General features: G+C 41.4%; 1 protein-coding gene across 1 annotated transcript in view; it reads left to right on the top strand.

Moving 5' to 3' along the window:
• Positions 1–22,093, top strand: part of LOC122798247 (tissue alpha-L-fucosidase-like) — a 348,960-nt gene that overhangs the window by 104,145 nt on the left and 222,722 nt on the right. Inside the window, exon 3 of the mRNA XM_044067037.1 lies at positions 1,663–1,800. Coding sequence (XP_043922972.1) covers positions 1,663–1,800 — 138 coding nt within the window. The remainder of the gene's footprint in view (positions 1–1,662; positions 1,801–22,093) is intronic.

The following is a 22,093-nucleotide window of genomic DNA, read 5'->3' as shown; positions in this document are numbered from 1 at the left end:
TTTTCGTACGGGAAATGAATCCTCCTCTTTGTCAACTTCCAGATTACATAAAGCCTTTTTGAAAGGAATCTTTCTTCTCAGGCCTCCCATAAAAGATCCTTCTCTCCCTTAGGAACTCATGTTGGTCCTTCAGGGGCTATCTCAAAAACCTTTTGAACCATTTGAGAGTTGTGACATGAAGTTTCTTTCTTGGAAAACAATCTTTCTTTTGGTGGCTATTACTTTGGTGAAAAGAAAAGTCAGAACTTCAAGCCTTGTCGGCTAGGCCTCCTTGCATTATATTCCACAAAGATAAGGTATCTCTGTGGACTAACCCGTCCTTTATTCCTAAAGTAGCCAAGGAGTCAAACATTAGTCAATTCAATTGCCAGTTTGCTTTCCCAGTTTTTCTAATAATGGTAAATATGTGTTGCATCCCCTTGATGTACATAGACAACTATGTGTTTACCTTCATGGAACTAAAATGTACAGGAAGTCTGATCAACAGTTTGTATCCTTCTCTCCTTCTCTCCTTACTGTTTAGGTCAAACAGTCTCCAAAATTACTTTGGCTAAATGGGTTACTGATTTTGTCTTTCGTATTTATTCCCAAAAAGGTGTAGAATTGCCTCACCCCCCTAAGGCCCACTCTACCAGATCTATGGCTACATCAGCCTTTTCTTCTAGAGCCTCAATTGATGATATATGTGCTGCAGCCACTTGGTCAAAGACTCATACCTTTGCTACACATTACAAATTGGACATTGTCTCCAGAAGCAGGGAATCTTTTGGCTTGACAGTACTCCTAACCTTCCTTGAAGGCCTCCCAAGAGTTGCATAGCTTGGGACACTGACCCATCAGTGAGGAAGACTGAAAAGGACAGCGTCGGATATAGAAGTTGTGTACACTTAGCATCTGTGTTGTCCATTTTCATTCTTCCTCACTTCCCTCCCAACAACAGCAGTGTTTCTCCTACTTTTATTTGATTCATGTGCCTCCAATGTTGTCAGGCAAATACAGAGCATTAGTTGCAGTTGACATGTAATCAGAAGCTGTGCTTAATAAATACAGCTGAGGTTTGAGTTATGCTTCTTGGCTTATCGTGTATGTAAAGTGAAGGGTGAATTGTTGTAATAGAAGTAATTTTTCCTTTATTTTTACATGTGCCTTAAAAAGTACATGTGTACAAGTATATAGGTCAAGCATAAAGTACTTAATTAACACTTCAAAAATGAATACATTTAATGGAACTTGTCGCATAGTTTAAATTGGAAGATCCACACAAGGTATGACACTTCTGTCTTCTTTTTTAGTATGATGTGACTTCTAATTCTCAGCCAATTGTTGAATTATTTGAATGACACTTCCTGTCTTGCCTGCTATAGTCATTAGGCTCACCATCAATCCTGCCTTACAGATTTAACATAAGACATCCAGAGAAGTAGTGTTCATGTCTGTGAAAACAGAGTGCAGGTTTACCTGTAAGCATTGAACAGGTCAGGTTTTCATGTTTCAGAGATATGCTACTTTGAGTACAGTTAGTAATAAATATGATCATGTAAATCTCTTCACTGTGTAGTATTTATCATAATAGTTTTTACTGCTGTTGTCAATATTTTTAAGGAATATATGCAGTAGATTCTGTTAAATTGTGTTGTAACAGAATAATTTTCTCTTTTTTAGGAAGTTGCACTTTGGTCTATATCATTCTTTACTTGAGTGGTACCATCCCCTGTATTTGAAGGATAAAGAAAATGGATTTAAAACTCAGTACTTTGTTTTCTCCAAAACTATGCCTGAGTTATATGAACTGGTTATAAAGTAAGTGAAAACAAAAGAATGTATAGTAAAATTCTGTAGAAAATGCGCACATGCGTAGACACACACACACACACACACACACACACACACACACACACACACACACACACACACACACACACACACACACCAAAAATCGGTTACCTTTTATACGTGGTACTAGCATACTGAATTGTTCTGTTGCACCACTGGCCATGGCTGCTGTAGTGTATAGTGTGCTTCATCTGCTGCGCGTATGTGTCACTGTATGCTTCCTTCTTTTTCTGTTTGGTAGATGAAGCTTGCTGCTAATTATCATAATAATAAATAGCAGCCAAGTTTTTCCATTACTTCAGAAAGGAAGAAACAGCAATACATTTAGAGACTAGAAAAATGCATATTAAAGCTTATATATCTTGTGCTGATACAGGTTGCCATTGTTTTTTTAGTTTTGGTGGTGTTTTCATCTAATTGGCAACAATACTTTTTTTCTTAATTTTTTTTTTTTTAATTTATACATTTTTTTTAACAAGGTAAACAATGTAATATGTTGCCTGGAAAATGTGTAATGTGCCCTTAAAATGTGAAAGTACCTTTAAGTGTACTGCAGTATGGAGTATGGGAATGTTCTCACAATATATATCTACAGCTATCTACATGCATATAAAATGTTTACAGGAGGCAATCAACCAGTATGTTCTTGTGATGTGGAGTGAACTGGAATCACCAGTGAAAACCCACGCAACCATGGCAAACTCTTTTTATATGCCAGTTAGGTGATGTTTAGCAATGGCACTGCCTTACAGGCATATGGATAGTAGTGATCTGCTACCCTTTCTCTTCAAGTCTACTAAAGCTCAGAGCTCTTCCACTGCCTTTCTGTGGGTGTGATGAACCAATCTCCTGGCAGTACAAGCGCTGCCTTTCAGCCCTACAGACAAGACCCATCCAGTTTTCTAGTGCCATAGTAAGAGAAGGGTTACTTAGAAGACTGTTCCTTACTCAGAATCTCTTCACCTGCTGAGCTCAGATAAGAAACCTTTTTGGGTTTATTTCCCCCTGTACTTTTTTCTGTCAGTGCTTGAATAGTGTATTCTACTGCTTTGCTTGTTTTTTCTGATTGGCAAATTGTATATGCTTTGAGTTGTATTTTATCTACATTATAAGATGTATGCTGTTTATTTTAAGCTAATTTTTGGTTTCTTAACCATTGTATTGTGTATTATCAACAGTATTGAATGTTTAACTGAGGTTATGTACTAAGGCCATTTTAATAGCGTTCCTCTCATTGTGTCATGCTTCCAGAGCTGCTTGTTAATTGCGTCTGTTAATTTCCATTGATTAAAAACGTCTTTTGAAAGTTTTTGCAGTTTTTTATTTGGGGCTATGATTATTTGAAATGATTGAATAGGACAGTATTTAAACATTTTCTTATTTAAGTTGCAGTTTTGGTGCCATTTTGTATGTATTTATGACAGCAATTTTTCATAAGTTTACACTTTATTCCATCTCTAACACTGTCTTGCACTGCTTTTAATCATTTGGTGCTGAAACTAGCCTTTGTTTATTAAAATTGGGGAATTTTTGTGATATGTAGTTTGTTCTTTGAGCTATGTTACTTAAACTGTTGTCATTTTACTCAGTGCAAACTGCAGAGTAATATTCCTACAGGAATAGACTTCAGATTGCTATGTAGAGGGGGAATAGAGGGATTCATCCATTCTGTACTGGCCTGACTGTACAGTCATTATTATTTGCTGTTGATTTGGCTAGTTTTTTTGTCTCCTGACTTTATGGACTTAGACATGGTCCCCCCACCATCCACCCCTTGTACACCTAAAAAACATAGAAATAAGTTTTAATATGGCTCAGCCTATGGCTTGTGACTCTGCAGTAGCCTTGAGCAGGCTATTGGACCACTCGCCTTTTTTCGCCTCCGGGTCCCCTGGTGTGGTATTAGTACCACAACTGTGAGTGACACAAGGGTCAGGCATGTCCATCAGGGCTGTACCATTGCCTGATTCAGGTACAGGAGAATCAAACTCTTTAGGTGCAGGGGAAGTCAGGGGCACAGAATGCATTACTTGTGTTGATATGTTCCTCCCCAGGGATTCTCACACTAGTGTAGTACATGCAAAAAAGATATCGGAGACCCACCATGTTGCAGGACAACAGGATCTGACTGTGTTTCTACCTGAGATAGTAGCTATGGCTAGATACATGTTTCAGGCAGTTGATTACGGTGTGTACACTTGGGGCATCAGTAACGCCCAGTGCTCCCCACCTCATTCAATCACCCAGGGATCCTGATTCAAAGGGGATTCAGAATTTGAGGTTTCAGAAGTGTCAAAGTCTGATCAGTCCATTTTTTTCTGAGGATGAACAGGTTTAGAAACCCAAACAGATGTTTTTCTTTTTCCTAAATGCTGGCTAGATTTTGAGATGTATTCATTTGTGAGCAATATTCAGCTGCCCCCAAGATTAACTGGGCATGGGATCTTTTGGAGGATGAGGCCCCAGACGTGGCAACCTTCCCTTCATTGATCCCAATGCTGGAGGATGTTTTTAAGAAAGCTTTCAATTCTCCTCTGCTGAATGACTGTCTGGCTAAAAAGTGTTAAAGAAATTTGGGGTGTGCTCAACCATGTCTGGTCTCCAAATTTCCTTGTCTATGGGCCCTGATTCTGTGACCCAGGGACCTCTTCCAACAAAAAGACTATGTCTTCATCCAACCCAGTCCCTTCAGTTAAGCTAGATAAGTGGTGAGAATCGCAGGGAAAGAAGCTGGTGCAGTCCAGCATGATAGCTTTTAAAGTGTTTAACTAGCAGTGATCTGATGTTATCCATTGCATTATTCATCACAACTGGGTCTTGCATCCAATGTCTGATTCAGTCGGGCACTTTACAGACTAGATTCAAGGAGTGAGCTCCTCCCATTTCCCATAATCCCTTTCTACCTTCTAACCCTCAGATCTCATTTGCCGTGTTTCGCAACGGATGTGATTCCTGGCTCAAAGCATTCTTCAGAGAAATTTTATCTTTGAAATCCTTAAAGTTCAGGGACCTATGTCTGATTCTGGACCTCAGTAAACTGAACTTATCTGTCAAGAAGTCAGAATTCCGAATGGTCACTGTTCAGTCCATCCTGCCACTGTTGTAGAAGGACGAATGCATGTGCTCCATAGACCTCCAGGACACCTACTATTATATCAAGATAGACAAGTGCTCCAGGAGGCATCTGCATTTCTGGATCGGAGCCATCAGAGCCCTACCATTTAACCTCACTACAGCCCCAAGAGTGTTTAACAAAGGCTGAGTGGTCGTAGCGGCTCACCTGAGGCTTCAGGGATTTCAGGTGTTTCCATACCTAGATGATTGGCTCCTCACAGCTCCCATGAGGCATCAACTGGTATCTGTCATGCAGTATCTCTTGCGAACCTTCGAAATGCTAGGGCTTACCATCAGCTTGGGAGTCAAAGCTGTCTGTGGTGTAAAGTCTAGAATTCATTGGGACACATCTCAACACAGTAATAGAGATTGCAGCATTGCTTCCCCACAGAGAGTGCCATCTTGGAGGTTCCGTTCCCTCAAGCACATCTCATTCTCAGAACACTTGGGTCCATGTCTACGGCAATTCTCCTCATTCCACTAGCGAGATACTACATATGGGTGCTTCAGTGGACGGTAGCGGTGCAGTGATTCATTCTGATCCAATGTCCATGCCTACCCCATTGACTCCCATTTGCAGATGACATCTGCAATGGTGGCTTTATTTGGAGGATTTCCTTCGAGGCAAACCATTTTCTTTTCCCCCACCCATGGCCATAGTAACCATGGACACTTCCCTGTTGGGGTCATTTTCAGGGCAGAAACATCCAAGGCACGCAGTCCCCATGGAGACCAAATTGGACATAAATGTGCTCCAGATGAGGGCAGTCCCCCTCACATTGCAAGACTTTCAGCATTGCCTTCCTCTGGGAATGGTGGTGATTCATACAGACAACATGTAGGTGGTCTGGTATATCAACAAGCAAGGGGGAACATGGTCGTACCCGTTGTGCAAAGAGGCCATGAGAATGTGGGAGTGAGCAGTCTCTTCCACTCACTTTCTGCTTGCAGCGCACATACCCAGGGAGTCCAGCGTCATGGCAGACAAGCTCAGCAGGTCTATCCTGACTCTGCACGAGTGGTCCTTCAATCCGTCAGTGGCATCTGAGATTCTCACCCATTGGGGCCAACCTTGGCGCAATCTCTTTGCATCTCCAGTGAACAACAAATGCAGCAGGCACTTTGCCCAGATTCCCCGAGGGACGCTCTTGATTGGCCTCCTGGTCTCCTCTATGTATACCCTCCTCCTCCGTTGATCCCCAAAGTGCTTCAGAAAGCCCACAAACTGAATCGTTCCATGATTCTCATTTCCCCTTTCTTTCCTCATCGGGTGTGCCTCCCCTTCCTAAGGTCTGATCTGAAGTATCCTCCCTAGATACTGGATCCTGTTCCACATCTCATCTCTCACCCATCAGAACAGCCATCCAGTCTTCAGTCACTTCACCTGACTGCATGGTTTCTCCACTTCCCATGATAATAACACAGTTCAGGCTGGCTTCTCCCATCAGAAAAATTATATCAACTTCCCAGAAGCCTTCTACTCAAAATGTCTATCATAATAAGTGGAAGCATGTTTCCTTTTGAGCTGTGGAACAGAATCTTGACCCTTTTTCACCTCCTGTACCAGGTATTCTTCTCTTCTTATCATACCTTTTTCATGAAGGGGCCAGTTACTTTGCTTTTAAGTTGCAGTTGGCAGCCATTCCTATTTTTCATGTCAATACTGGACCCACTTTTTTTTTTGGATTATGTAAGGCCTTCTTGAAGGGCATCTTCCTTCTCAGTCCTGCAGTCAAAGATCCTGTCACTCCTTGAGATTTGACCTTGATGCTGCAGTCTTCTCCTTTTGAACCAGCTTATTTATGTGATCTCAAATTTCTTTCATGGAAGACTGCCTTTCCAGTGGCTATTACTTCAGCCAAGAAGGTTTCTGAATTACAGGCTTTATCTTCTAAACCACCATCTGTTGTTTTTCATAAGGACAGAGTGACTTTGCAAACTAACCCCTCTTTTATGCCTAAGGTAGCTACTGAAAGAAATCTCAACCAGAATATCCAGTTGCCTGTCTTCTTTCCTAATCATGCAAATAAGGGCAAGTACCTCCTCCATACCTTGGACATACATCGGCAGTTAAGATTTTATTTACACAGGACTAAACCCTTTAGAAAACCCGACCGGTTGTTCATAACTTTCTCTTTGAACAGACATGGCCAAGCAGTTTCTAAAATGTCTACTTCTAAATGGGTTTCTAATTGCATTTCCCCTGGTAACTGTCATATTGACAATACACCCCTTACAGTTGACCCAGTAGTCAGGGACTTAGGGGCACACATAGATAGTAATGTAGCCATTGACCATCACGTGTCTACAGTAGTGAGGAAATCATTCTATGTTGCACAACTTATAAACAAAGGTATGGCATCTAAGTTCAAGGAAGTCATTGTTTAACTGTATTTGGCATTCATCAGACCTATCATTGAGTACAATGCCCCCTTTGGTATGTACGTAACCAGGAATATCCAACATCTGGAACATCCATAGAGGGCGTAAGTAAACTGTCCTATGCAGACCACCTCAAGGCCCTATCTCTGTATTCTGTCTCCTACAGGACTTTGAGGGGAGATCTATGCCTGGCAATACAGGGCATTGTCATATCCCACTCTGATGGACCTCCTGCATATCCACAAAACAAACAGCACCAGAATTACCCATTCTAAAGACTTAAACCTTGCCTGTGATATAAATAGGACTTGCTGGAGAGATAGGTATGTATCCCAGAAACTACCCAGTCTGTGGAACAAGCTCCCCATCCATGTGAAGCAGAGTTGCTCCCTAACCAAATTCAAGTGAAACTTGAGCAATTGGATGGGAAACTGGAAATTCATCCCTGATTTGGCAGCTATGTCTGTAATGGATACAGGTAACCTGTAAATGGTTAATCTCCCAGGCCCATGCTTACACTTATCAAGGTTATCAGAACTTGTCAGAGGTTTGGGATGCATGGCTAGGCTTAAAAAGGCCCTTATGGTCATTAGCCAAGTAAACACCTGTGGACTTATGAACCTATGGAGTTGCCTCGTCCACCTAAGGTGCATTCTCTTAAGTCAGTTGCTACCTCTTCAGCCTTCTCCACTAGAATGTCCATAGATATTTGTGCTGTGGCCACTTGGTCCACTCCTCACACTTTGTTGCTCATTATAAGCTGGTTATGGTCTCCAGAAGCAGAGCATCCTTTAGTTCTACAGTGCTCAGGCATGTCCTTCCTTATGGCCACCTGGGTTTCTTCGTAGCTGGGGATTCTGACCCAGTCATGATGAATAATGAAATGGATAACATCAGATCAATAGTTATGTACTTAGCATAACTTGGTATCCGTGTTTTCCCATTTCATTATTCATCACTTCCCGCCCTCCTTTTCCCTTCCATGTTTCTGGAGGTTCTGGAGAGGTTGGAGTCTTGAGCCTTTGAGCTACCGCCACCAGCAGTGCTTATGGTAGTATTATCTAGGTGTAGTTGAATAGGTATGTTATATGATGTTTTCCTTCCCTTTGTCAGCAAACTCGATCTGAGGGTTAGAATGTAGAAATGGATTATGGGAGATGGGAGGAGCTCGAGCCTTGAATCTAAGTCTGTAAAGTGGCGGATCGGACCCAAGACCCAGTCGTGATGATTAATAGGATAAAACAGATACCAAGTTATGGTAAGTACATAACTTGTTTTATGTGGAAGTTTATGTTGAGGTGTATGCATAGTTTAGATGACTTTGCTGCATTGTCACCTGCTGAGGAAAAAGTCTATGTCAAAGTTATTGTTTCCAGTGTTTTTTAAGTGACTAAATATGCTTTAAAGAGTGCCTTGGAGGGGACCACTACTGTTTATAGAACTGCAGTGATATCAGTAGTGAAAAGGAGGTTGCTTGGTTGCTCAGTCAAAACTGTCGGATGAGTTAATTCTGATGAGTTAAAAAATGAGATTATGAATGCCTGACTTGATTCTGATTGTGTATTTGTTACATCAGCTAATCAAATTCTTAAACACTAGGATGACAGAGGTAAACTGATGGTGAGGGGTATTGAAAAATTTACATATCCTCAAGTTTCCATCCATTAAGCAGGATCATTTTCAGCAGTCCAACAAACAGAAGTCCTAGCCAAACAAAATCCAAAGCACCAAAAGGAAATGGCAGGATGAGAATTCCAACAAGAAGGAGATTCCTTTCCATTATCATTGTTAAACATCATCTAATTGGCATATAAAGTTTGTTTCCCCCCTTTCAGCCCATGACTAAGCTGAGGTGTGGCATCTGTCTTTCTCAAGCCCTCTCCAGATGTGCCATCTCAAAAGTTAGCTCTCAACAAGGCAGCCTGGCTGTTGGTGGTTTCCGACAAGTGGATGATCAACATCATTAGCAGAGGTTGCAGGTGCAGTGGGGTTGCCCCTCACCCACCAGACTAGACTTTGTGATTCCCTCCTGTACTCTGGCAAATGCTGGACTCGGGAGTCACAGAACCGGTCCCTCCTTTGGAAAGAATGAAAGGTTTCTACTCCAGAATTTTCCAAGTTCCCATAAAAAGAACTTGTCAAGGAGAACAGTGTTGGACCTATCCTTCTTGAATATCTTTGTCAAGATCTTCAAGTTCAAGATGCTAACACTATAGATGATGCAAAGATGCTCACCATGTAGTCACTGATGATTCTTTTGCTGGTTCGTCTTCTGATAGTTATGGACAACACCACAGTGATGTGTTACGTCAACAAACAAGGTGGTATAAGGTTATACCCTCTGTGCCAGCTGGTAATGAGGACCTGGGAGCTGGCTTTACAGCATTCTCTGACTTTTTAGATATCCTACATCAGTCAGAGCAAAATGTTGTGACATAAAGAATAAGCAGATTATGGGCAGACTTGCATAAGTGGCAGCTCAAGGCAGTGGTGTTCCAGGATCTAATCCAGATGTGGGGAACGACTCAAATAGATCTGTTCACCTCCTTTCAAAACAGACAGCTGGAGAAATTTTGTTCAAGACATCCTTGCATCCATGCTTGCAGGATAGATGTATTCTTGCTCCTTTGAATGAGAATGTTCCTGTATGCGTTTTTACCCTTTCTACTGATTCACAAAATACTTCTGAAGGTTCAGAAAGAAATGCCAAAGATCATTGTGGTGACCCTCTATTGCCCTAGGGAATCTTGATTCTCTATTCTGATGGTATTGATCAAGGGCAGTTACCACAGATTTCCTCACACTTTGTGTTTGCTCGAACAGTCTCATGGGTGACTGATGCACCCCATTTTGGAGCAATTACAATTGACAACCTGGATGATTCAATCTTGACTCTGTTTAAGTGCTTGTTTCTTGAGGTTATGCAGCAGGTTAAAGGAGGCCAGAAAACTTGCTACTAGAAAAATCTTATGTTTACAGATGGATGGATGAGGTTTTCTAAGTGATGCCTTAATGGGAACACAGGGCCTCTTGACATTAAATTCACTCTGGTCTTGAAGAATTTGTGTGAGTTACATCAGGGTGATGCATCCATTAAGGTGCATTTAGCTGCCATCTCTGCTTGTCTGCTAATGTATCTTCCTCTTTATTCTTCTCTTTTGGTAAAATAGTTCACAAAAGTGGTATTACATATGAGACCCCCCCCGCAAGCAAATTCCTCATTCATGGAATCTCAACTGCATGCTGTATATGTTGACCTTACCATCTTTTGAACCAGCTGCTCAGCTGATCTGAAGTTCTTAACATGGAATACTGTTTGCTTATTGCTCTGACATTTACAAGGTGAGTCTCAGAGCTGCAAGCTGTTATGGTGGAACCACCTTACCTGATTTTGCACAGGGATAGGATTGTGTTGGGCACTAACCCCTCTTTCCTGCCAAAGTTGACCTCAGAATTCACTCTCAATCAGAATATTAACCTCCCTGAGTTCTTTCCTGAACCTAAGGATATGGGAGAGAGGATACGTTATACAATGGATGTGCATCAGCAGGTCATGTGCTACCTTGACAGAACAAAACCCTTCATGAAGGCTGAAAGGCTTCTTATTTCCTACACAGGGGCAAAGAAGGGTTAACTTGGCTGTAATCAAGCCATTGCTTGTTGGTTGTCCTCTGTTATTTGTTTGTTTGTTACACCCCCCCCCAATAGCAGGGCAAATCCAGGCAAGTTAAAGGTGCAGGCCATCACAGCTTTTTCCTCTTCAGTGGCATACTGAAAAGGAATGGACTCGAAGTATTCTAGAGGCAGCAACTTTCTCCTCTACCCATAGCTTTACAAAGCACTACAAGCTGGATGCCTTTTCTAAATCCAGAGCATGGCTAGGACCATTTTCCAGGGGTTCCTGGATCATTATCCTCCCTCCTCCCAGGCTGTGTAATCTTTGGAAATCTACCCACATGCCAGTATGGCAGTGTATTTGTTGAACATAGTACAGCTGGATAAGTCCTGCTTAATCGTATCAATTGATGTTCATAGAACACACTGCCTTACTGGCAGTGCCCACCCACCATCCCCCTTTTTCTGATGTACATAGTTTGGTGTTGGAGTTGACAATGAATCAATGAATTATGCTTAGAGCATATGTGTGTGTGTGTTCGTGTGTGTGTGTGTGTGTGTGTGTGTCTTTGTAGTTTTGTTTTGGAATAGTAGGTGTTCTCAAAACTTGCATTTTCATCATGTCTTCCTGTTGGTCCTAAAAAAACTGAAGAGTCCTGTCTGTTGGTCTGAAAGGTAGTCCCTGTACTGACAGGTGATTGATCACATCCACAGACAGGCATATGAGGATTTCAGAGCTTTGGTGACGGTCTGAGAAAAGATAGTAGGCCACTATTACCAATATGCAAATAAGGCACTGTGTTCTATGACCAGCTACTGTTAACAGGTAAGTAGGATTTAAGCAACTGTACTTTTTTGCTCTAAAATGTACCTGTTTACCTTGCCTTGTTTTCATCTGTCTGAGCAGGCTACCTTTGCACAGGTTCTTGTTGAAGTTTGCCCTTTTCTGCAGTGCCATTGTAACAAACTTTTCTATGACAGCTAACCTTCACTTTTGTGTTATGAATTTTGTGTCTGTCAGTATAATGATGTGACAGAATGATCGGCTGCTGATAAGTTTTCAGCATTACGTAAAAAAATGTATGCAATAATTAGAAGCATTGATTCCAATCATATTAAAGAAGCTTCTCGGGTGGGGGGGGGGGGCTGAAGGGCAGAAGGCCAGTTGAACCTCAACATGTCCTTCATACTTCCTCCACTGACTGAGTTTTTGAAAACTGGTTATGTCAGACACAGGATGGGAAGCACTTTTAAACAGTGCAAGGTGTCTTCTCCTTTCTTAGGTCAGACTTCTCATTAGTGTGGAAAATATGTTTGTAGTTATTCTAGACATCAGATTATTTAAGAACTATCTTAACCAGAACATTTTAACTCTTTCCCTCCGATACAGTTCTTTTGAGTGTGCACCTTTAACCCTCAGTGGGTGTGGCTTGAGCCTTTAAAAAATGAAGTTATCACTTTGCAATTCTAATAAATACTCTGACAGAGATCAAATATCAGTACAATTGTGTTTGCTATCATGTATGCTTCAAGATAAAATATTCTGATACCTTGTATGTAGCATGGTTTTGGAATTATTAATGCAAATATGAACAAGCAATATTTGATGTCTAGAAGCGCAGTAGTGCAGAAACGCCTGGAGGTGCACTTGGCTGTAATAAGTTTTAAGATAGGCTTTGACAACCCTGTGTTAATGTGGTAGATAAACAAGGTGGCACAGATCCCAAATTTATGGTGATTTACTCACAATATGGTATGGAAGACAGGTTCTGTTCCTCTGTCTTCAGGTGACCGTAGTCATTCCATTGATGGAGTAAACCTTCCTAGGGAGCACACTTAAGTCATGTTGTCCTCCTGGATTATGAGTGCCAGTTCTTTCCTACCACTCAAATTTTTGTGCATTAGCATCATGGAAAAGGTTCTGTAATCAATGCCTAAAGCACAAAAGCCTTCAGAGGGTTTGTTTGGTTCCATCTAATGAGTTAAGGCCTCCACTGGTATCCTCTGTCCTTCCTATGAGAGGAGCATAACATAAAGCATTGCCATAATGGGTCACTGGTTCAACCTGTTCACCCATAGATTTAGGAGAAAAAACTTCCAGTCTGCCTCACAACGTGGAGAATTTCACTAGATGAACGTGTCTAGATTGGGGGTTTCTGGACTGTCATACGTAGCTCCAGGCCTTTGCTGCAACACCACAAAAAAGCTAAGAAAATGGAAAGAAGGCCTTGTTCATATACACCTTGGAGGCAAGTCTGTTGTGGAAGTGGCCCTCAGTGACTGCATGTTGTGAATTCACCCTCGTCTAGCAAAAGCTTGAGTTTGCACCTCTTGTCCACTTTCTTGGATGAGGAGAGGCCTGGATGAGGTGCACCTTTTGCTTCTGCCTTGGGGGTTACCCTGGACTGTTATCACTGTGCATCCCTGATCATGGTAGGTTCTGGCATGATCTTAATTTGCAGCCCCCTTGAGTTACCTTGGATGTTCAGCTTGATAATAGTAGGTGTGACCAAGGACTGTTTTTCACAGGCCATACTCCTCCCAATTTGAGGAGGATCCTCTGGGTCTACTGTTCCAAGTTACACAGGTCAGGTTGTAGACTTCAGACACTTTTTTTTAATGTCTGATGGGTTCTGTCCAAGCAGGGGTGAGAATGCAATCTTAGAGAGAATGGTATGCTGCCAGCAGTGGGCTGTGGTCAGGTCTTACCCATCATAAACAGGTTTCTTAAGTCCTTATAATGTTAACGTATGCTTGCCTCCTTGTTTATCCATGCATGAGAATGTTCCTTTAGGAGCAGGGGGTTAGTGGATCTTTCTCGATGTCCATTTTATCCTCCTGTGATGGGTCAGAAGATGTGGAAGCAATTAGCTTGGAATTAGATAAGGACAGCAAGATCTGACTTCTACAGCCTCCCATCAGATAACTACTTCTTTTCAGATGCATTAAGACTCATAAAGTCCACCACTGACTGACTGACTGACTTCCTGCCCAGTCCTCTGCCTTCCCTCCCCAGATGACTCACTGAGTATCTGGGAAGAAGAAGTAGGAGAAGCCTTGAGTCATCCCTTCTGTAGAGCCCATTATTTTTGCCTCCTCACAGTTGACCATCAGGGGACCCCCCTGTGCCTCTTCTCAATCACTGGTTCTATGTTCCCCTTCTAGCCTCCCCCAGAATTGATGTGATTAGGACTGAGGCCAGTGCAGACATCAAGGCATCTCGGGTCCACTTTTTGCCATGAGAGTTTTTCTTTATACCCTAATATTTCTACCCCCATGAGCACACTTGTTGACATCAGTTGGGAGGCCGTGGAACGGGAATGTGCTGGTGTATTGTCCTACCTCTGTGGTGACTCAGCCAGTATTCTCCACTATTCCTAAACAAGGACAATAGGACAATTCCCCCTCCATGTCCTTGGTCTCCACCAGGGATCAAGCCTGAAACATGTCAAGGTGCTGCCCCACCAATGATGGGCACATACATTCTTCCCTAAGCTGCTAATCAAACCTAGGTCACTCTGACTGTAGTCAGGGCTTTATTCCTCAATACCATGGAGCTGGCTTGTATACAGCCCAATATTAAGGATTCCACTGAATAACAATACCAGCACTACAAACAAAAAAGGCCTAAAAATTGCATGCATTAACACTGTCAGCATTAGTAGCAGATGGAGTGTGCTGAATGTCTGGATTTCCTCTGAAAACTCAGTAACTGTTGCCTTCTCTGAAACCTGCCTTAAAGATAATTTCTGCCTTTACCCCCCCCCCCTTCTCATAATCTAACTGTAACTATGCATTATGCTTGGCACTGGGCCAGGAGGGGGGTGTCATGCTTCTTATCAAAGAACATTACATTTTTAATTTCTCCAATTCTCAAAATAGTAGTAACAGAGGTCTTAACTGTAAAAGCCCTAACATCACTGTTGGAAATCATACATGTCAGTTTCTGTAATATATGTAGTCTCCCACCCGCCTCAATAAAAAATCATACCTCCTCCCTCCCTCCCTCCTCTTTTTCTCAATTCTCTGACTACTCTGCCTCTTCTCACCCCCCCCCCCCGCTACTTTCTCTCACTGATACCTAGTCCTATCTTTATTTCTACACTCTCCCACTTTATAGCCATGCCCATCCATTATACTCCAGTCTCCACTCTTTACTTCTACGTCCAATCTCGCTCTTCTCTATCTTTCTTTACCCTTCCTCTTCTTTCCTCTTTGTGCATGGATCATTCTCTCTGACACCTTTACACTTCACTACATTAAGGCATAGGTTAGTAATTTCCCTTTCCAAAGTACTGATCACCTTTTTTTATGTATTTTCTGTGCCTATAAGGTACACAATTGATTAATCTCTATTGTTTAATTTTTTTCTTTTCTTTCTTTTTTCTCCACATACATTGTAAAAATGTAATCTAGTCTGCTGTATGTATGTGCTCTATATTGTATAAATTGTATATGAAAATACTTTATTGATTGGAAAAATTACTGTCCTGTAATTGGAGCTTTCTTCCTTGGGTCTCTGCTGAAAAAGGGCACCTGCCCAGCCAGACCAACCCGGTTAACAAATGGCAAATAAAATAATAAATAATAAAAATAAAATAAAAGATAACTTGCAGATTCCCCTAACAGTACTTTTATATTGGATGACTTCGGTATAAATGCAGCAGATGCAGTCTACTCAACAAATTCCTATCACTAAATAACCACGAACAACTAGTAAACAGTCTTAACCAAATCATACCAGCTGCAAAGAAACCATACTACTCTAGATCTCATTATTAGAAAAATTAGATACTGCCGCTGCAGCATCTCTACTCTTCTTTGTATCTCACCACAGAGGCAGGATAATAAAGCAGTGTGTGTGCCCTGCTCTTCGGTGCCCTAAAAAGATGAAGATTCCCTAGAAATCGTAATAGGTCAACCATTCCCAAACCACAAGCTGACTGTTCTAGACCAAGTTTTCTAAAGCATTGATTGATCTCCTTTTATATATCATAAATAACCCAGCAAATGCACTGGCTTACTTTATCAATACCCTTACCTTCATACAAGACTCACTGTCTGTCTGCTTCCCATTCTTAGGGGAGACTGAGGGGTCAGAATTGCCACTGGCTCACTAAAGATAATAAAACCCTCATGAAACAGAAGGATAAGACGTGATCAGCCAAGAAACAAAGCCCAAATAACTCCCACCAATCCTATCAAGCTCCAAAAAAGCAAACTAGAACAGCAACTAATTCAGTCAAATCCATACAGAAATAAGCAAACTGCTGCTACCAGTAATCCAAAGCAATTATGGAAAGAAATAAAGGAATTGCAGGGAGAAATCACAAAACCTAAATATTCTCACCCGACTTTGATATAACAACAAGCCTTTCCTATCAGAAGACTATAAAAACATCCATCACTGCCAGTGTATAAGAAATCACTAATTCTTTTCAACCCTCTACCCTATCTCAACATAGCCATCCAAACTTCTGTCAACCAGCACTATACACATTAGATGAATATGCAGTAACATTCCATTTTAGAAACATCTCAGTATAGGAAACCCACACTCCTGAAAAGCGTTAAAAAAGTTTTCCTCCGAAGTCACCCAGTTATTTCACACCATCATAAAGCAGATAAAATTGCCATCCCCGTAACCTACATCTAGAATCTCTGACTTACTACAGGAAAAGTGCCTTCATCCTTAAAACACTCCATCTTAATTCACCTGCTTAAAATGCCCATTTCCAGAATTATCAAGGACTTTCTTCACTCTCAGCCTCTTTCAAAAATATTTGAAAAAATCCGGTGCAAATAATGAAACATGTTAATAGCTATGGCTTGCTATCAGATAAACAATGTGGTTTCAGAAATGCCTTCAGTGCCACCACTATCTTACTCACTGCAGCTGATTGCGTTTAATGTAACATTATTGATCGTATGATCACTGCTGGATATTTGTAGATATGACCAGGACATTCAAAACATGACCAGAATATTTTTCTTATGAAACAGAACAAACTTTACATTGGCCACAACAATATCAAATGGTTCCAGAAAAGAACATTCGGAGTCTACACTAGTAACCTGTTATTATCTGTTAGCATTCTAAACACCAGAGTGCAAAAAGGTTCAGTTCTGGGGCCTGTTCTGTTTTCTTTATTTATTATTTGTGTTACAAATGACCTCTTGTCTCCTGACGTCATACTGTATGCAGACAGCATCCTTTTATTAAGCCAATAAATGCAATAAATGCCCATGATCTAAGCTGTGCAACTTGGTTCATTGTAATCACTTTCTAATTAACCAAAAAAGTATATATTTTATGTGTATACATATATATTTTATGTACATCTATATCTAGAACTGTGTGTATATATATATATATAAATATATATATATATATATATATATATATATATATAAAACTATTCACAACCCTTGAATACTCCCTAATCTGCTTCTTACTAACATCACTGATAACCACAACATCATTCCCCTCGTTTCTGAATGCAGATACCTAGGACTTAACCTTAATCCTTCTGTAAATTTTTCAAAGCATATAGACAAAATAACTAACATAATATCTCAAGTTAAACTCTGGTACAGATTCTTCATTTAATCTCCTAGCCAAAAAGGTTCTTTGCTCTAAAGTGGAATACAGTTTTCCTCCAACTCCTTTTATTTAGCAAAAAATTTCCAGTCTTCAAATATCAGAAAATAAAATGTGCAGATTTTTCCTGCCTTACCAACAGCAGATCTCACATGTTATAACCACCCACAACATCTAAAATGGCATCCAGTCACCAAAAGATCAACTTATCTACCAGGTGCTCTTATTCAGAAAATAGTAAACATTGGCTGTTGCATGCCACTAATATGAGAACTACCCATCCAGTATCAGGTTTACTGCCAAAGAAGTACCCAGGAGAAAGCTATCACATTAAATAGACCACCACATAAAACAGCTACTGGAGAATGTGCCTTCTCCCACATAGGCTCAACATTATGGAAGAAACTCCAACCTGAATTGATGACCTGGAATTTCTTCCTGAATTCAGAAAGGACTTCTCCAAACACTTGCATTAGGAAACTGAGTGAAAGCTATTTGTGGACATTGGTTAACCTCACTATTTGCTATCAAACAATATACTACCTTCAGCAAAACGGTCGCTGTGAAATGGAATTCTAATAGCATGTTACCTCCAGAATGACCGTCTTTCCCTGCTTGTTATCCTAAATGTTGTCTTGCTTGTTTCCTGAAATGGTGAAATTCAAAATAGACTTCATGCATACACTGTAAATATTGTAATCAACTGTAAATATTGTAATCAGCTGAAGTTTTACTGTTAATTCTAACACACATAAGGATCTAGGTTTGTTCCAAGACCCGTTAAAACATTTGACTGTCCCTTTGTTCTTGTGTATTGTATGATGTCCTTTTGTATCACTGTTGCAGTATTCTTTATTATGGGGATTGCCTGCTTAGGATAGCCCGTTGTTCGGCCAGTATACCAAAGCCTTATGATCTTGTATGCACTGTCCGTCACATGTATGCTCCCCACATAGAACGTAGGACATAAAGATGGCATACACACGCGGTTACCCAGAACTACTTTGCTGCCAGTCCAAACACCATTTTCGTTCATCTTCCTTTAGTCTTGTATTTTATTTTGCTTACCTAGAGTTCTTTTCATCCAAGAAGGGAAAATGTCAGTTTAGGAAGCAGATTCCCCATAAAGATCATCATGAACAGTGCCTGTTATGTTTGGGTGCTTCCCACAACCATACCTCTTGTAGTATCTGTAAGGCATTTGTGCCTAAGACACTCAGCAGCCAGTTGTCTTCCCTGGCCATTTATCTTGAAAGCCAACAGCTTAAACAGTTAGCCCTGGGTAGCATGGTGGAATCCATTAACCCAAAGATGTTCCTGCTAGATAAGAGGAAGGCCAAGAAGTGTCAACAGTTTTTTTTAGCTGTTCAGCCTCCACCGGGCATCCCGCTAGAAGCAGGTGATAACCCTATAGGCTGTCTGGCGTCTACATCGGATTCCTCTGCCTCGTCCCAATTGGAGGCCAGCATGGATCCTTCTTTTCTCATGTCCTTTGAGGCTTTGCAGACATCTGCTCCAGATGTCAAGGGGGAACTGCAGTTGATCATCTCTGAGGGTCCTACAAGGATTCCACAGATAATTGGTCAGGGAGGAGTTTCTGGGCACTGTTAGTGAATCTTAACAAGGGTCGGAACCTCCAGTATTTGTTAGGGCTGACATTTCTTTCAAGAAAAGACAAAAAATTAAGTGTGTTTTGATCTCTCATAATGATCTTCATAGGTAATGGCAAGAGTTTGCCTTGTTTTCTGCCTTGATGGCCCTGAAGCCTCCTCAAGGGGTTTTGGTACTTAGTCCTCCTTGGACTTCTACCCCTTTTAAATGGCCCAGGGAGCCAGATTCCTCAGATGAGGATTCAGAGTCTAATGAGGGGTCCTTGTCCTTTTCTTCACAGATGCTTTCACCTTTGGATTATGGTTTTGATGAGAAGTCTGTTAGCCCCAAGTTTCCTTTTGAGGAATTGTCCTTTGGAGGTGCAATTGTTAGGATGATGGAATTCTTGAAGTAGGATTCTTCTCTAGTGTCTGATATTCAGAGGTGGTGCAAGTTGCTTCAGGTGGATACACCTAAACCCTTGGCAGTTCTTTCTGTGTTGCCTGCCTTGTTAGACACTTTCATTGCTGATTCCAAGTATCCTGATTCTCAACTTCCTGCTCCTAAGAAACATGATAGGTTCTATAAGGTCCCTGAGGATTGTCAGTTTTTGTGTCCTTCTGCTGATCCTGCTGTGGTTCATAGGTAGGTACTAGGCTATTGGCCCTAGGGGCTATATAGGCCTAGCCAAAAAGGTACTCTGGCTTTCGCCACCCAAGAAAATTATTTTCCTGTGCCCCTGTCGAGCAGAGCCACAGAAGTGATCCCTGGGGTGAATTTCCTATCTTCCATCCAATCATCAACATTTTTCTTGAAGAGTGCTAATGAGGAGCTTTGTTTGATATAGATAGGTAGTTTGTTCCAGAGTATGGGAAGTCTCTGGGACAGGAATCTATACCTCCAGCATGTTCTGTTTATTGTGGTGACAAGGTTTAGGTCCCTAGAGCGTGTAGCTCGGAGGGATTGGGATTTCTTTAAGTGGAGCATGTCCAACAGCTGTGGGTTTGATATAGCTTTGTATGTTGGGTAGAGATCACCTCTGAGTAGGCGATATGCGATGGAGTAAAGCTGGAGTTTTTTGAGACGGTCAGCATAGGGTATCTGTTTGAGGATGGCAGTCTTCTTTGTGAGGTATTTCTGTGGCCTTTCCAATTGTTCTAGATGTCTTGTGAGGTACATACCAAAAGGGGCGCTGTATTCTATAATGGGTCTAATGAGTGACGAGTAGAGGGGAACAATAACCTCTTTTTTCCTGGATGAGAAACCTTTTGTGATGAGGTGTGGTGCCACGTAGAAGGATTTCCTGACTACTGTGGCGATGTGATTATCAAAGGAGAGACTACTGTCCAATTGTGTCCCAAGGTCTCTTATCACACTTTCGGTGTTAAGTAGACTACCGCCTATGTAGTAGTTCATGGGTACAGAGTTTTACCAAAAGGGATGAGAGTGCATTTTTTAGCATTGAGCTTGAGGCCATGGCTTTGACACCAGGCATTTGTCTCAGTGAGGCCCTTTTGTAGGATGTCCACATCATTAGGAGTTTCGATTATAGCTCCTAGTTTGCAGTCATCTGTGAATTTTAAGCCAAAGACCTTCTGTGTTAGCCTGTACTTCAGAGAAGTAGATATCAAACAGGAGAGGATACAGTAGTGAATCCTGTGGTACTCCACTTGTCACTGGTCATGGTGTTAGTGTCTTCTGAAAAACTTTCTAAGCTGTTGTCCTCTTCCAAACTTTTGCCTTCTGCAAAGGATAGCAGGAGATGATTGCTAAGAGGGTGTGCACTGCTTCTACTTTGGCCTTTAGGGATATTAATTACCAGACCCACATGGCCAGATATGCTCTGGCTTTGATTGTTCAGGCTTGTCAGGTTATTTCTGACCTCCCTGATTCTGAAGGAAAATCTTCTGCCTTATCTATTTTAGGTTCCTCTTCTCAAGTGGTTTGCCACTGTATCAAGTGTATCTGTGATGCTTGTGATGCCTCTTCCAGGATTGTGACTTTTAGGTCTGTCATGAAGCATTATTCTTGGCTTCATCTCCAGTCTTTGCCTGAGGACATTAAGGCCAAGTTGTGGGATGCTTCTTTGGATAATAAACCTCTTTTTGGCACTGCTGCTCTTGACCTGTTTAAGTCTGTTCAAGAGAAAGTCAAAGCCTTGCAGGACCTTAAACATATCCTTGTCTCTCCTATCCCTAAGTTCTAGAGGAATTATCCTTCTTGGTCTGCTTTTGTTCACAGGCATCCCTGCCAGGCCTCTAAGGGTTGGAAGGGTCATAGGTGAGCTTTTTCTGATCAGGCTTCTCGGGCTTGTGTGGCCCAGAAGCCTTCTTTATCTAATAAGCCTACTTCTCTTTGAAAATTTGCCCTTCTACTTTTAGATCAGGTTCTTTTGTCTTCCATATTGGCTTCTCTCATCACTTCAGACTCTCTGTCAGGATTACTTCATGGTATGGAAGTCTCTCCTTGCATTTTCAAGGATTCTTCAATCTCCTCTAGAGCAACTTCCTCATTTCTCAATAGGTCCTAGGATCCCTGATGAACCAAGGAACCATTCGGCCTATTCCCCCTTCCCAAGTGGGAAAGGGTTTTTATTGCAAGATGTTCCTGGTTACTCGAAAGGAGGCACTTGGAGACCTGTTCTCTTTTTTTTTTCCTGCCCAACACCTTTCTCAAGGTCCCCTCTTTTTCGATGCTCTTTTACTACCCCTGCCTTTTCTAGTGTCTCTGGATTGTAATATTGCTTACCTTCATATCCCTATTCACCTCTTTTCAGGAAGTGTTTACATTCTTCTTTGTTTCTTCCTCTCATTTTCAGTTCTCTGCTTTGCCGTTTGGCTTTTCTACTGCCCCAAGGTTATTTGCAAAATGATTGGCTCCTGTAATTGCTTTCTGTAGCCTCCAAGGTATTCAGATTTTTCCTTATCTATGTGACCTGTTGTTTCAGGCACCTTCTCC

The sequence above is a fragment of the Protopterus annectens genome, chromosome 3.part1, assembly GCF_019279795.1.
Source record: "Protopterus annectens isolate FY-2018-M chromosome 3.part1, PAN1.0, whole genome shotgun sequence".
NCBI lineage: Eukaryota > Metazoa > Chordata > Ceratodontiformes > Protopteridae > Protopterus > Protopterus annectens.
The sequence above is the reverse complement of the archived record's forward strand: the minus strand, read 5'-3'. Positions and strand labels throughout refer to the sequence as shown.